General features: G+C 38.0%; 1 protein-coding gene across 1 annotated transcript in view; it reads left to right on the plus strand.

Annotated features, from left to right (window-relative positions):
* The window catches only part of LOC134673907 (SH3 domain-binding protein 5-like), a 40945-nt gene that overhangs the window by 20733 nt on the left and 6450 nt on the right, over positions 1-13762 (plus strand). Inside the window, exon 9 of the mRNA XM_063531961.1 lies at positions 13557-13683. Coding sequence (XP_063388031.1) covers positions 13557-13683 — 127 coding nt within the window. The remainder of the gene's footprint in view (positions 1-13556; positions 13684-13762) is intronic.

Below are 13762 nucleotides of genomic sequence, written 5' to 3' on the forward strand. Positions count from 1 at the left end.
CCAAAAATACGCCAACCTATTTGAGACATCTAAATAGTCGCGGTACTATTCATCTGTTTGGCTGTTTAATGGGCCTGTGCCTTCATTTGATATGGTAATTTCAACTTTTAAAAAGTTTGGAACTCGACAAATAATGGAATTTGTATGCAACATTGCAGTCCCAAAATCGAGACTGCAATGTTTTTAACTTTTTAATTTTTGTCTGACCATAAACTACGCGCTTCGCGACCAATTTTTTAGACGGCAAAGTCGACTTTGTCGTCCATTTTTGAGAAAAAGTACTTTTTTTAATAGTATGAGTAAAATTACTAATGAATAAATTATCTTTACGTGATTATTTATCAAAAGGAATTTACTATTTTATTAACAAATTATTGCAGTGGCAACATTGTCTTACTTTTTTTGGTCTTGAATTACGTTTTGCAGTATAGCTGCAGTTCAATTAGTGCCATCTTTCGACAGAAGATTAAACCTGTTTGAACGCCATTTGACTTTAATCCTTATTTTTTAACTGATATGTGTTATTGTGTTAACTTTTTAAATATTAATATTAACGCCATCTACTCAAGCATATGTAAGGGGGAGGCCTATGTTCAGCAGTGGAGGTCTTATGGCTGAGATAATGATGATGATGATGATTCGAGCATAGGCTGAAGGTTGTGGCGCCATCGCTCGAAAACATGGAACCATACCTTTGGCCTATAGTCGAGTAGATGGCGTGAATATTAATATTTTTCTCAAAAATGGACGGCAAAGTCGACTTTGCCATCTAAAAAATAGGTCGCGAAGCGCGTAGTTTATGGTCAGTCAAAAATTAAAAAGTTAAAAACATTGCAGCTACGATTTTGGGACTGCAATGTTGCATACAAATTCCATTATTTGTCGAGTTCCAAACTTTTTAAAAGTTGAAATGACCATATCAAATGAAGGCACAGGCCCATTAAACAGCCAAACAGATGATTAGTACCGCGACTATTTAGATGTCTCAAATAGGTTGGCGTATTTTTGGCAGAAAACAACACTTCTATTTTTTTATTAAAAAAAATAAAAAGGCGGCAAGGGCTTTTTTCTGTCAAAATATATATGTAAGAACGTTGTTTTTGTAAAATATTTCTATGATATTTATATTTCTTGCACCATTTTTGAGAAAAGCACATATGACTCGGCTGGAAGGCTACTTGCTGGCTTCGGATTCAATTAAACGGACTCCCAAGGTCGTCCGTTTAAAACGAATCCTCAGCCTGCAAGTAGCTACTTCCGAGCCTCGACAATAATGTACTATAATAAGTGAACACATATCAGTGAAAGAATAAGGATCAAAGTCAAATGGCGTTCCGACAGTTTTAAGTTCTGTCGAAAGATGGCAGTAAATTTACAGTGGCTACATAATTTACTTGGACAATCCGCCTCTATAATAAAGGTTCTTAAATATTGGTATTGGTACAGATGTAGAGCATAATTGTTTTCCATCGTATTTTCTAGGAAACGTTCGTATTTGTCATGCTACTTCAGTCAACCGCAGTACTTTTTGTACCGAGACTGACTGAAATTGCAAGACACGTTTGTACGATTCCGTGAAAAAACGATGGGAAATAATTATGCACTACATCTGTATATCTTAATCGTTTTGAGTACTTTTGTATTGAAGATATTTCTGGTGGTGTTGTATGGAACTCGCGACTGTGCTTTACAAGTGCGTAAATTAGGAAAATGTTCATGTTACAGTTTACTGAATGCCTTGGTAGATGTCGCTGTAACCAGTGGAAACTGGCGAACGCTAGGTTAACAGAATTATTTAGTACTAAGTGTTCCATTCCATTCTGTAATTTTTTAATCTGATTGACATTTATATGACAATTTTTGTAAGCCATTCAGGCTAATTCTACATTACGATAGTAGTGCTGAAAAACAGGTAGCGATGTGACGAGTCCACTTTTTTTCGATTCGAATCATTCGAATCGATTCGGCCACTGATCCGAGTTGAAATTCGAACTGACTCGACTCGACGGTTTGCGTGGTTCGCGACAAGGTCACGGGCCGCGGAGCCGCAAACGAGTCAAGCGGCAGTTGTTGTAAACAGAACCTTCAGGACACCGAATTAAGGTTTATTTTTCAATGGCCATACTACCAGTGAACTCGACTCGGGATGGCAAATCAAGCGGCAGTTGTTGTAAAAAGAACCTTCGGGCTATGGAATTAAGGTTTATTTTTGAATGGCCTTAGCGTAGCGTTGACTCGGCTCGGAGAGTTGGTGAATTGGCGATTCATTCGCCGAGTCAGCGGATCGGATACCAAGTTAAGTCAGTTTAGTGGCCGAGTTGATTCGGATTGCCAATAGTCTTGATTCGAATCAACTCATCTGTAGGTTGATTCGGATTATTCGAATCAGATAACTCGACTCGCCCATCGCTAACAGGTAGTTCGCACGAGTATAAATAAAAGTGTTTTGTATCGATACACGTGCGAATCAGCTATTAAATTGGCAATTTTCACGATAAATCGTAAGGGGTAAAATTGTGACGTCCTACGGGTAAAGGTACCTTATGGCGGTTGGCGCTTACGCTATTATTAACGTCGCTCCAATATTATTGCGGGGCTATGCGACGTAAGCGCCAGACGCCATAAGGTACCTCTTCCGTGGAACGTCACAATTAGTTAAAACTGTTTTCGCTACCATTAATGTGGTACATTCCATAATATTACGTGTTTGTGACAATCAGCGCCAGTTCCCCCTCCGTCGACTTTGTACCTTGTCAGTACCATTGAAGAAATAATAGTACTAGCTGCTATTACTAAGACTGCTGTCCGTCCGTCCGTCACCAGGCTGTATCTCACGAACCGTGATAGCTAGACAGTTGAAATTTTCACACATGATGTATTTCTGTTGCCGCTATAACAACAAATACTAAAAACAGAATAAAATAAAGATCTAAATGGGGCTCCCATACAACAAACGTGATTTTTGACCGAAGTTAAGCAACGTCGGGCGGGGTCAGTACTTGGGTGACTGTTTTTATTTTTGCTTTTTTTTGCATTATGGTATGGAACCCTTCGTGCGCGAGTCCAACTCGCACTTGCCCGGTTTTCTTACTAAATGTCTCCCTAGATGGCGCTGTAACGAGTGGAAACTAGCGAACGCTAGGTCGACAGCGTTATGTAATTAAGTGTTCCCTTTTCATGATAGGTGTTATTATGTTTCCTTCCTATACGTCGGATATCGTATAGAATTTTTGTGGCCATCTGGCTCAGAGTAAAAGAAAAACACGAGCGAAAGCGGATGTAGGATAATTCGCCAGTAACTGGCCACACTACATCACACACACACAAAACATCATCCAGAATTCCAGACTGAGCATAGTCGCGCTACCCCCTCTGCCACGCATACGGTAATTTTACTCCATGTTCGAGTCGAAAGTGTCTTTGTGTGACGTCCGTGTCTTTGAACGGACCAATCACGGCACGGGACTTCGCTCACCTCGTCCCGCGCACCCCCGCATTTTTGGCATCATCGGTTGCATGAAATAATTGCCCTAAACTCGGTCTAGAGGATTCCTAGTCTATGTCCTACATTAAAAATAAATTCTTTTCACCTAGAGGCTATTCATAAATTATAGTTCGTTTTTTTTAGCATTAGAAAGAACTTCGCAGAAGTAAGCTTGTGGTTCCAAATCCGGCACTTTTAACGGTAATAAATTGAAGTAAATTATATGTATTGACCGTGCTACATAAGATAATTCAATAATTATTAAGAATTAAAGAGGCTGATAGAAACTGTACGCTTACTTCTGTGGAGTTCTTTGTAATGCTAAAAAAAGCGAACTATAGGTCATTTCAAATTAGGGGGGGGTCTGGACATCGGATGATGGTAGCATGACGTAGGAGGAAACGGGGTCATTCGAAGCAAGATTTTTGGATGATTTTAGGGGCGGGGGGGGGGGGGGGGGGGTCGAAAATCGATGACGTAAATAAACAGAAATCATTTTAGTATAAGGTTTCAATCACTGGCCACCTAAAATGAATTCTATTTATAGGTGAGTAGAATTCATTTTTGATTCGGGGTGACCTAATAGGTTATTGGCCAACTAACAGGAAATATTTACCGTATATTCGGCACTTTACCCGAATAATTCATTCATTCATTCATTCATTCATTCATTTATTTCTATAACAATAATACATTGTGTTAGAAAACTTATGAACTAATTACATACTTATAATCTAATTAAACGAAGTAAAAGATGGGACATGTCAGCAAATAAGTAAATAAGTTTTCAATAATTAAATTAAACAATTAAATAACAGGTGAAAAGTACTAATAAAATAATATAATATAATGTCAAATATAAAATGTTATAAAATCATACCCTACAATAGTTACAGTGAAATAAATATTTGATAACATGTCAATCAAAAAAAAAAAAAACAAATACTTAACTAAAAAACAAAGAAAACTTGATTCAATTAAATAATATACGGTGTACATGTCAGAATTAAATAGATTCATTATTGTATTGGAAAAACTCTTCAACTGAATAAAAACATTTAGCTAGCAAAAACGACCTTAATTTATTTTTAAATGTAGTTGGGTTACAAACCGCTTTGAGTTCTGTGGGTAGCCTATTAAAAACTTTGATAGCCTGGTATCTAGCACAGTACTCAGTGACTTTTAGTCTTGGTGTAAAGGGACGGTTCAGGTTTTTTGTTCTTGTTGCCAGTCTTATCGCCCGAGCGTCTACAGTTTCACTACTTGCCAGAAATTTTACTAAGTCCGTGCATAGTATCATAATATAAAGGCATGGTACAGTTAGAATGTCTAATTTGGCGAAGAAGTCTTTACATGAAACCCACTGGGGTATACGCACCATTATTCTTATTGCCCGCTTTTGAATGATGAAAGCTCTTTTTATATTATAACTATACGTTGCCCCCCAGAATTTAATGCTGTATCTGAGTTTTGAGTCAACTAAAGCGTAATATACAGTTTTCAATCGATCTATTCCGATGATATCTCTTAAATTTCTCAGTGCAAAGCAGGCAGAACTAATTGTGTTTTCGATTTGATTCAATTCCTGTTTCCAGTTAAGAAAAGAATCAATTTCTACCCCTAAAAACCTGACAACCTCAACGGATCGTAGAGTGTTATCGTCAAAGGCTAGTTCTAGGATGTCCTTATTTTTTCGATCACTCTTAAACTGGACGATACTTGTTTTTTCTGTATTTAATTTTAAATTATTATCTCCAAACCACTTATGGAAAACTGAAAGAGCCGTTTTAATATTATTTTTTAGTTCGACTTCATTACTTGCACTAATAATAGCATTTGTGTCGTCGGCAAATATCACCACGTTTAAATTATTTTGGGAGTTCTGTACGTATTTTATGACGTCATTTATAAATATGATAAAGAGAATAGGGCCTAAAATAGATCCTTGAGGGACCCCTCTAGTAATTGTGGTCATTTTTGACTTGAAGACTTTGTCTTGTCCCTCATCTACGTTTCTAATTTCTACATACTGTTTCCTGTTCTGCAAATAATTTCTAAGTATTTGAAGATTTTTCCCCCTCACTCCGTAGTATTCTAACTTTCTTAAAAGAATTGTATGGTCTACTGTATCGAAGGCGGAGCTCAAATCTAGGAAGAGACCCGCTACTTTCATTCCATTGTTGAGGTACTGTGCTACGTCGCTAAGTAAAGTATCTATTGCATCTGTAGTGCCAATATTTCTTTGGTATCCGAATTGTCTAGGATTTATTACATTGTGTATATTTAGGTGTGTACTGAGCCTTTTTTTGATCACTTTCTCGAACAATTTTGACATAACCGGCAATAAAGAAATCGGTCGGTAGTTTTTTGGATCATTCTTAGCATTTTTTTTATGTACTGGGAGAATTTTTGCTACTTTGAGTTGATCGGGAAAGCTGCCTAGTTCATAGCATTTATTAAAGAAGTGTGCTAATGGGCCCGCTAGTAAATCAATATTGTCCTTGTAAATTGTAATCGGCATTTCATCATGGCCACAAGATTTTTTATTTTTCATGGAAGTAACAAGGCTTTCAATTTCTTTAGGTGTTACAGCCCACCACTTCATTTCATTGTAACTTGTTTCTATATTACTCTCTATCATGTCAAGTGCATTGCTACAGTCACCTACATCAGCGCTCTTGCCGTGATCAAACTTGCTCGAAAAAATATCTGCAACTTCCATTGAGTTACAAATTACTTTGTTGTCTACAACTAGCTGTATTGATTTTTGATTATTCTTCTTAACCTTATTTCTACATTTATTGACCAATTTCCAAATACATTTCACAGAATCATTGGATCTGTCTACTTCCGCTTGAACGGCAAGTCGCCTAGCTTGTCTCATGACTTTTCTATAGAGTTTTATGTATTTATCTCTATAACTTAGGATGCTGCTGTCACATTCAGATTTATTAACAGAGTTCAAAAATCTTTTCATTTTACTTGATACCTTTATCCCCTGAGTGACCCAATTAAGTGTTTCCCGCTTATTAAGCAATATTTTTCTTTTCTTTTTTTTGAAACTTTCTTGGAAAATTTCTTTAATTTTGTCTAAGAACTTATTTACTCCTAATTCATACCAGTCCACAGATGTTAGAAAGTTTCTAAATATTTCATTATTAGTTTTGTTAAACATCCTTTGTTCCGCGAAAATGTACTTTGGAAGTTGTTTTTTGTTTTTCTGCTCGAAGTAAAAATCACCGAAAATACCTGCGTGCCCGTCAGCTAAATTATTATGATCAATTTTATAACAAATAATATTCTCATCGGAAAGATTAGATATAATATTGTCGATGCTTGATTCTGAACCATTTCTCCTAAATGTAGGTACATTAAACATCAAACTAAAGCCATAGCAGTTCAATAATGTTACAAAGTCATCCCTTTTTTTGTCGGTGATGAGAAGATTAATGTTAAAATCACCGCAGATAATACATTTTTTATTCGCAAAGTACTCTAATAACATTTCTAGTTTCTGCATAAATTCGCCTAATTGATTGTCTGTGGGATTTCGATACAGGCAAATGATACAAGTATTAGTGAGACTATCTTTAACCCCACATATCTCAAAATATTCCATCGCGTATAAGTCCTTACAAATAGGCAATTCTTCACACTTTCTATCATGGCCCAGTCATCTTAAGCCTAAAAAGGGGGTCAACCTCGGAATGAGAGATAATAAGCTGGAAACTCGTATACACCTTCGTTATGACGTGTCAAATGTCCTCTTAAAAGTCGACGCATAGATCGTGTGCGCGTCAGAAGTTATTCGAGGTCAAATGTCATAAAAATCGGTTTTTCGCGGATATCAAAATTTCTATATCTCCGATGTTTTTTACATGTAGGTAAGAATTGTAGAGCATACAATTTGCGACAAGTTAGGTATCAAACATTTTTTCATGCCATTAGCCGTTTTCAAGATATACGGCATAGAAGGCGCAGCGGTCAGCCAAACGCACTATGATGAGGTCAATCGTGAATATCGGTGAATAATACCTTCTACAAAGTTATTTAATGGGATACCCTTCCGCAGGGGACAGATCTGGGGGACCTGAGGTAGGTGGGTAAGTTTTATTTATTTATTTTATTAGTTTTAGTTTTAATTTATTTAGTTTACACTTAATTTTAATAATAGTTTGTATAAGTTTTGTTATTTAATCATCCTTTATTGATCATATCCCGATTTTAAAAGTTGTCTGTCCTGTAGAAAATATAAAATTAGGACTAGTTGGTATTGTAAGTAGTAAGTACCTGCGAAGATATTAGTTTGCCTTTTAGTTCCAGAGGAAATCCAACATTATTCCCATACGCTCCGGATACAATTTTTTCGAATAAAATATAATAAATATTTTTTTCGACCAAACATACATACAGACATTGATAGTGGGATGTTATTATAGCTAAATAACTCGTTCATTATAAAAACTTCTGCGCTCTTTAAAAAGGGGAAAAAAACATTCATAAAACTAGTACAAAAACTTTCCAATTTTGACCAACTAGCTCAAGTTTTTTTACAAGAAAACTGCCCAGTAGAGCAATTATACGAAAACGGAATACGCATCTTAATGGCGATTTATAATGCTCCTAAATCTGAGAACAACATCGATCATCTTCGTTATACTCAGTTTGTTAAGTCTACAAAGCTTAATAAACCTGTACAGCTGTCAAATCTTCCACCGACAACTGCAGCAGCCCATCAGCATATAAACCGTACATATTACCAGGTACAAACATGGTTAGGGAATGACTTCGAACCCCAAGAATGGGGTTGGATGCTTCAAAACGAATTCCTGGAGCCAATAACAACAAAATTAGCACCAGCTCCAGATGAGCTACTAAATACCATATTTTGCAATTGTAAAAAGGGGTGTGGTCCACGCTGCGGGTGCAGAACATCGGGATTGAAATGCTATTTAGCTTGTGGCCAGTGCAATGGGCAAGCCTGTTTTAATGCGGCTTCATTGCAAATCGACCCCGATGAAGAAAGTGCATTTGACCCAGTTTTGACAATAGATGATGAAGATGACGATGAAAATGAAAATAATTGAACCTCAAACGGTAGGGATCTTGATCTTTGTTTCACGATCATCGACTACTCTTCTAGACGATTGTAACAAATAAAGTCAATGAGATAGTCATTTTATCACAGAGTTCCTATGGCCATCTACAAGTCCCCATCAACAGATCAGCTTGATTGATTTGAGTTGAATTTTGTAGCCAAGTTTCATAGTTACATACGAACATCGGGAGTTAAATAAAAGCTTGTGAAACCATTTTCGTGTCTCAAATCTCTGTCTCCAAGAGATTTTCGTGTTATTACTTAAAATCTACCTCTTTCCTGTAGAAATACCTAAAGGCTATAAAGTATAATTTTCTAATTAAACCTGTGTAAAGGGGTACCCTTTTTATATTAAACTATGTAATAAAATCATTACAATATGCACACAAACTGTTAACTAATGTCCACAGGAGGGGCAACTTTTGTTTCAAAATCTATTTATGATCAACAAGTGTCATTTTAACGATTAAAATATTTATATAATTTATTATTACAGAGATTACCAGCTAACCTTGCGTCATAGTGCGTTTGGCTGGCCGCTGCGCCTTCTATGCCGTATATCTTGAAAGCGGCTAATCGCATGAAAAAATATTTGATACCTAACTCGTCGCAAATTTCATGCTCTACAATTCTTACCTAGATGTAAAAAACATCGGAGCTATAGAAATTTTGATATCCGCGAAAAACCGATTTTTATGACATTTGACCTTGAATAACTTCTGACGCGCACACGATATATGCGTCGACTTTTAAGAGAACCTTTAACACTTTATAACGAAGGTGTATACGAGTTTCCAGCTTATTATCTCTCATTCCGAGGTGAAACCCTTAATTTAACTGGGCCATCAGATGAAGCTAATATTAGCGTGCCTCCTCTTTTCTTATTTATTCTGGTATTACAAGTAGCTAGGAAATAGTTAGGCAAAGAAAAAGAGGGTACCGCAGTGCTGCTTAAAAAATGCTCACTTAAACATATATAGTGCAAAGTTTTTTCCATTTCATTTATGTACAGTTCAAGTTCTTGTCGCTTATTATTAACACCACAGATATTTTGATGAAATACATTCAAATTACTTTCCTTTATTTCTCCTTCAAGTATTGAACAATTCGGTACTGTGTCTACGCTTCGATCACATATGTCATTGTTTTTGGCTACGAAAAAACGTTGTTTCAGGTTCTGTCCCATTATTTCGGCCCAGCTCGATAGTGTTTGTGTCATAATTGTGTGAAATGTTATGAGTATGTTCCTTGTCCGAGTTGTCTATGTGCGAATCATGACTTTCAATATATTCTTTCCCGTCAATAATTAGTTTATTGTTTATTATATTAGCTCTTTTTCCCTTTCGTCTTGCTTCTATAAGAATTTGTACTAAGTTTTTTCGCTTTGCAAGTGATTCACCTTCTAAAATTTCCGAGATGGCTAATCCACTATCTCTAAAACAGCGTCGATTTTTCATAATATATCTGGTAACATTCTTGCTTAGAAATTCAACTAATAGGGGTCTCCTGTGACCCTGCTTGCCGAGTCTTTTGAAGTCATCAATTTGCCCTGCCAAATTGATGTTGAGTATATCCTTGAAAAGGAACAATATTCTTTCATGCATTTGAAGTTCTGTTTCCCCTTTATCTTCATCTAAGCCGTATATTACAATTTTTTTCCGATTATTGTTATAAGCTTCACTATCTATTCGTTTCCTGTCTCGCTCATTACTATTCTGCATATTACATAGCCTTTGAATCTCCTGTATTTCAGAGCGTAAATTACGACTTTCTTCCTTGAGACCGACTATAACAGTATCCATTCGATTTATGTTTTCTTTAATGCTTTGTTGTTCTAGGGATAAAGCATTAGTTGTCTGCATAATTTCCTGTCTGAGTTTTGAAATTTCCTCACTTGTCACCGTTTTGATAGTTTCTTTGAGTTCCCGGAGTTGGTTAAAATCTCGGATGATTTGCTCCTGTTTAAATATTTCAATTTTTTTGTCTAGAAGAGCTTCAATTTGTTCTAGAATATTTGCATTAGTTGTTGGAGCTGGACTATGGTCTCTATTACTAGTAGTCTTGAGTTCTTCCGTGCCAGGATTTGTTTGTGCTCCTTCTGAGAGAAGAGTCTCATTTTCCGTGGGTTTGTCTTTTCGTTTTACTCTCATCGTGACATTAGAGTCCGCACTTTTATAATCTTCTGTAGGGTTCAGATTTAGGAAACTTGTATCGTCACCTGGATTCGTTGAAGGTGATTGAAGTTTCTGATGTTGCGACTGTACTGGGGTATTTGTGTTGTCAGTCTTTGGCATTTTGCTGCGGCACGCATGGCATTTCCACGATTTTTTATTTTTAGTAATTTGGAATGATTCAATAGGAATGTTTGAACACTTCAAATCATATTTATCACTGCACAACGTACAGGATATAACATCTCGACTTTTTAGATGACAGCCAGCACATTTGTAAGACATTTTATGGATTTTGTTTTAGTTGTCCTAGTCTTAATTTTTAAGTAATAAAATAACGAGAAGCAATGGACTGCGAAGCAGCGATGTAAAGAGTCCAAGTCTCACCTCAATAGTTATATGTTGTTGGTATAATATTTTTCCGGGTACTCGACAGAGACGACAGATTTGTTCTTGCGCCGATTCACTTATTATGCAAATCTTCTATGACCGTCTCGAATTTTAGTGTAGCAACATTTAACTAATATGTCTCCCGAGTGCAGGTTGGCAGAAGTGCGTGGATGTCAACTGTCAGTGTAATCGTCTAGAATTTTAGTGTAGCAACATTTGTTATGTTTCACATTCACAAGTTCGCAGGTTGGCAGAAGTGCGTAAATGTCAACTGTCAGTGTAACAGCCAATTAGTTGTCAGATGATCACATGTGATACCGTTAGTGGTCTTCAAAAAAGCAGTTTTTTTCCGTTTACTGTTCAAATAAGATGTGAAGTGAAAGTTCAATGATAATAATATCTTCTCACCTTGTGTATTTCGTCCGTAATGTGCCTCAGCCTTCTCATTGTGACGTATTATTAGGATGCAAGGTTCGTGGTTATAACTTTTCTTGCACTTTTACCGTAATTAATGGGATTTTTCTATTATTTTGCAAATAAATTATCCGACGGTCTTCTTGATGTGTGTTTACTTGGCGGGGGTTGCCAGCCCTCGCCGGCAGCATTCGGCCGAATATGATCATTGTACAACTTGCCGAATACCGAATATTCGACCTATCCCTAATCCCTATTAGAAAGAAAGGAAATGGTTATTTGTTTTACAAGGGGGGGGGGGGGGGGGTTGTTTAACCTCTCGTGCTAATATTGATACCCGAGCCAGCGAAGGATTCCAAAATTGAACCACGAGCTTAGGGGCTGTCCATAAATTACGTTATGACGTAGGACGGGGTCATCGAAGCAGATTTTTGACCCCAATTTTTATAATTAAATGTACACGTACCTACAGTCACGGACATAAATGCGCATAGCATTTTTTGGGTAATAGACTAAAGACTTGTCTTGACAACTATAAGGTAGGGTTTTAAAGGTGTGTGCACGACCCTTTAAATGACAAATAAAAGTACGGAAGTAGAGAAAGGATAATTATACAACGTATTCTGTTTTAGAAAATTAAATTGGCCCGTGGCTAGCTAGTCCAGGGGCTTCCAAAAAATGATTATTATTATTATTATTATACAGACCTGAATATAGGATGCAACTCCTTATTACTCCATCGACCGAGCGTTCGCTAGTTTCCATCAGTGACAGCGCCATCTAGGGAGGTATTTTGTAAACTTTCAAATGAGACTAGCACAAAATTATAGCCTAAAAGGCTTGCTACACGGTCGCCGACAAGCCCCCAGACCGCGTGGCCTTGGCCGGTCCCGGACCGTGTAGACAGTTGTTACCAACAAAATTTGACCAAAATTGTCCAAGGACAGACCAAGGTCAGACAGTTAGAAGGCTTGTCGGCGACCGTGTAGCAAGCCTTTTAATCGCACCGCGTCCTTGGTGCAGTCTCTTTCTCGCTCTAACTTATAGCTGCGTCCTTTACGTACGTACGGCGCCCACCTTGGGTATCCAATTTATTTTTCCAACATATTGCGTCTCACATTTTGTGTTAATGAGAGAGTGAGACGCACTGACATTGGACAGGTAGAATACCATCCTTACACACTATTACGGTTTATATAGGAGGTTGAAAATGGCCTGAATAGCTTCGAGAGAAGGATGGTACAGTCACCTGCAATAATATGTTACACAACGAAGGCCGCAAAAATATCTGACAATATCTTATTGGTAGAGCCATAAGAGCGTGTCACTTATTTTTGCGGCCTTCGAAGAGTAATTAACATATTATTGCGGCCTATTATTGGTGACTGTACGGCCGTACCTCTTTGTTTTGCTCGACGTAGCCTGGCCGCACGCGTACGAAAATTTCCGTACTAGTAGTCTTCAGTCCACTACCCCTAACCGAACCCCCTGTAACCATCCCGAAACCCCGAACCGACCAACAACCGGTAACCGAATCGCCTGTCACTGAGAATAAAAAAAAACCGGGCAAGTGCGAGTCGGACTCGCGCACGAAGGGTTCCGTACCATAATGCAAAAAAAAATAACGATCACCCATCCAAGTACTGACCACTCCCGACGTTGCTTAATTTTGGTCAAAAATCACGTTTGTTGTATGGGAGCCCCATTTAAATCTTTATTTTATTCTGTTTTTAGTATTTGTTGTATATCTATCACGGTTCGTGAGATACAGCCTGGTGACAGACGGACGGACGGACAGCGAAGTCTTAGTAATAGGGTCCCGTTTTACCCTTTGGGTACGGAACCCTAAAAACAACGGGTTGCACTCCGGGAGTGCCGGCAGAAGTGAAAACTCAATGATATTGTAACAGTTTTTCGATCAGGACATCAGGTCACGTGTCCGTTTTTCAATCTGTCGAATCTTACGGTCACGTGACGTGACGTTCCCCACTTTCCCCAGGTCTGTCGCTGTTCGGCGAGCGCGGCTCCCACTCCGCCCCCCGCACGCCGCGCCGCACCTCCCCCTCGCGCGCGCGCTCCTCGCGCAGCTCGGCGGACGGGAACTCCGACACCGACAGCTTAGCCAGGTATCTCTTACCGACTCATGCGTGCCTGGTACATCAGCCAGCATCCATCCTATATACGGCATGGCGTCGTCACGCTCAC

Source organism: Cydia fagiglandana, chromosome 19 (assembly GCF_963556715.1).
Source record: "Cydia fagiglandana chromosome 19, ilCydFagi1.1, whole genome shotgun sequence".
Classification (NCBI taxonomy): domain Eukaryota; kingdom Metazoa; phylum Arthropoda; class Insecta; order Lepidoptera; family Tortricidae; genus Cydia; species Cydia fagiglandana.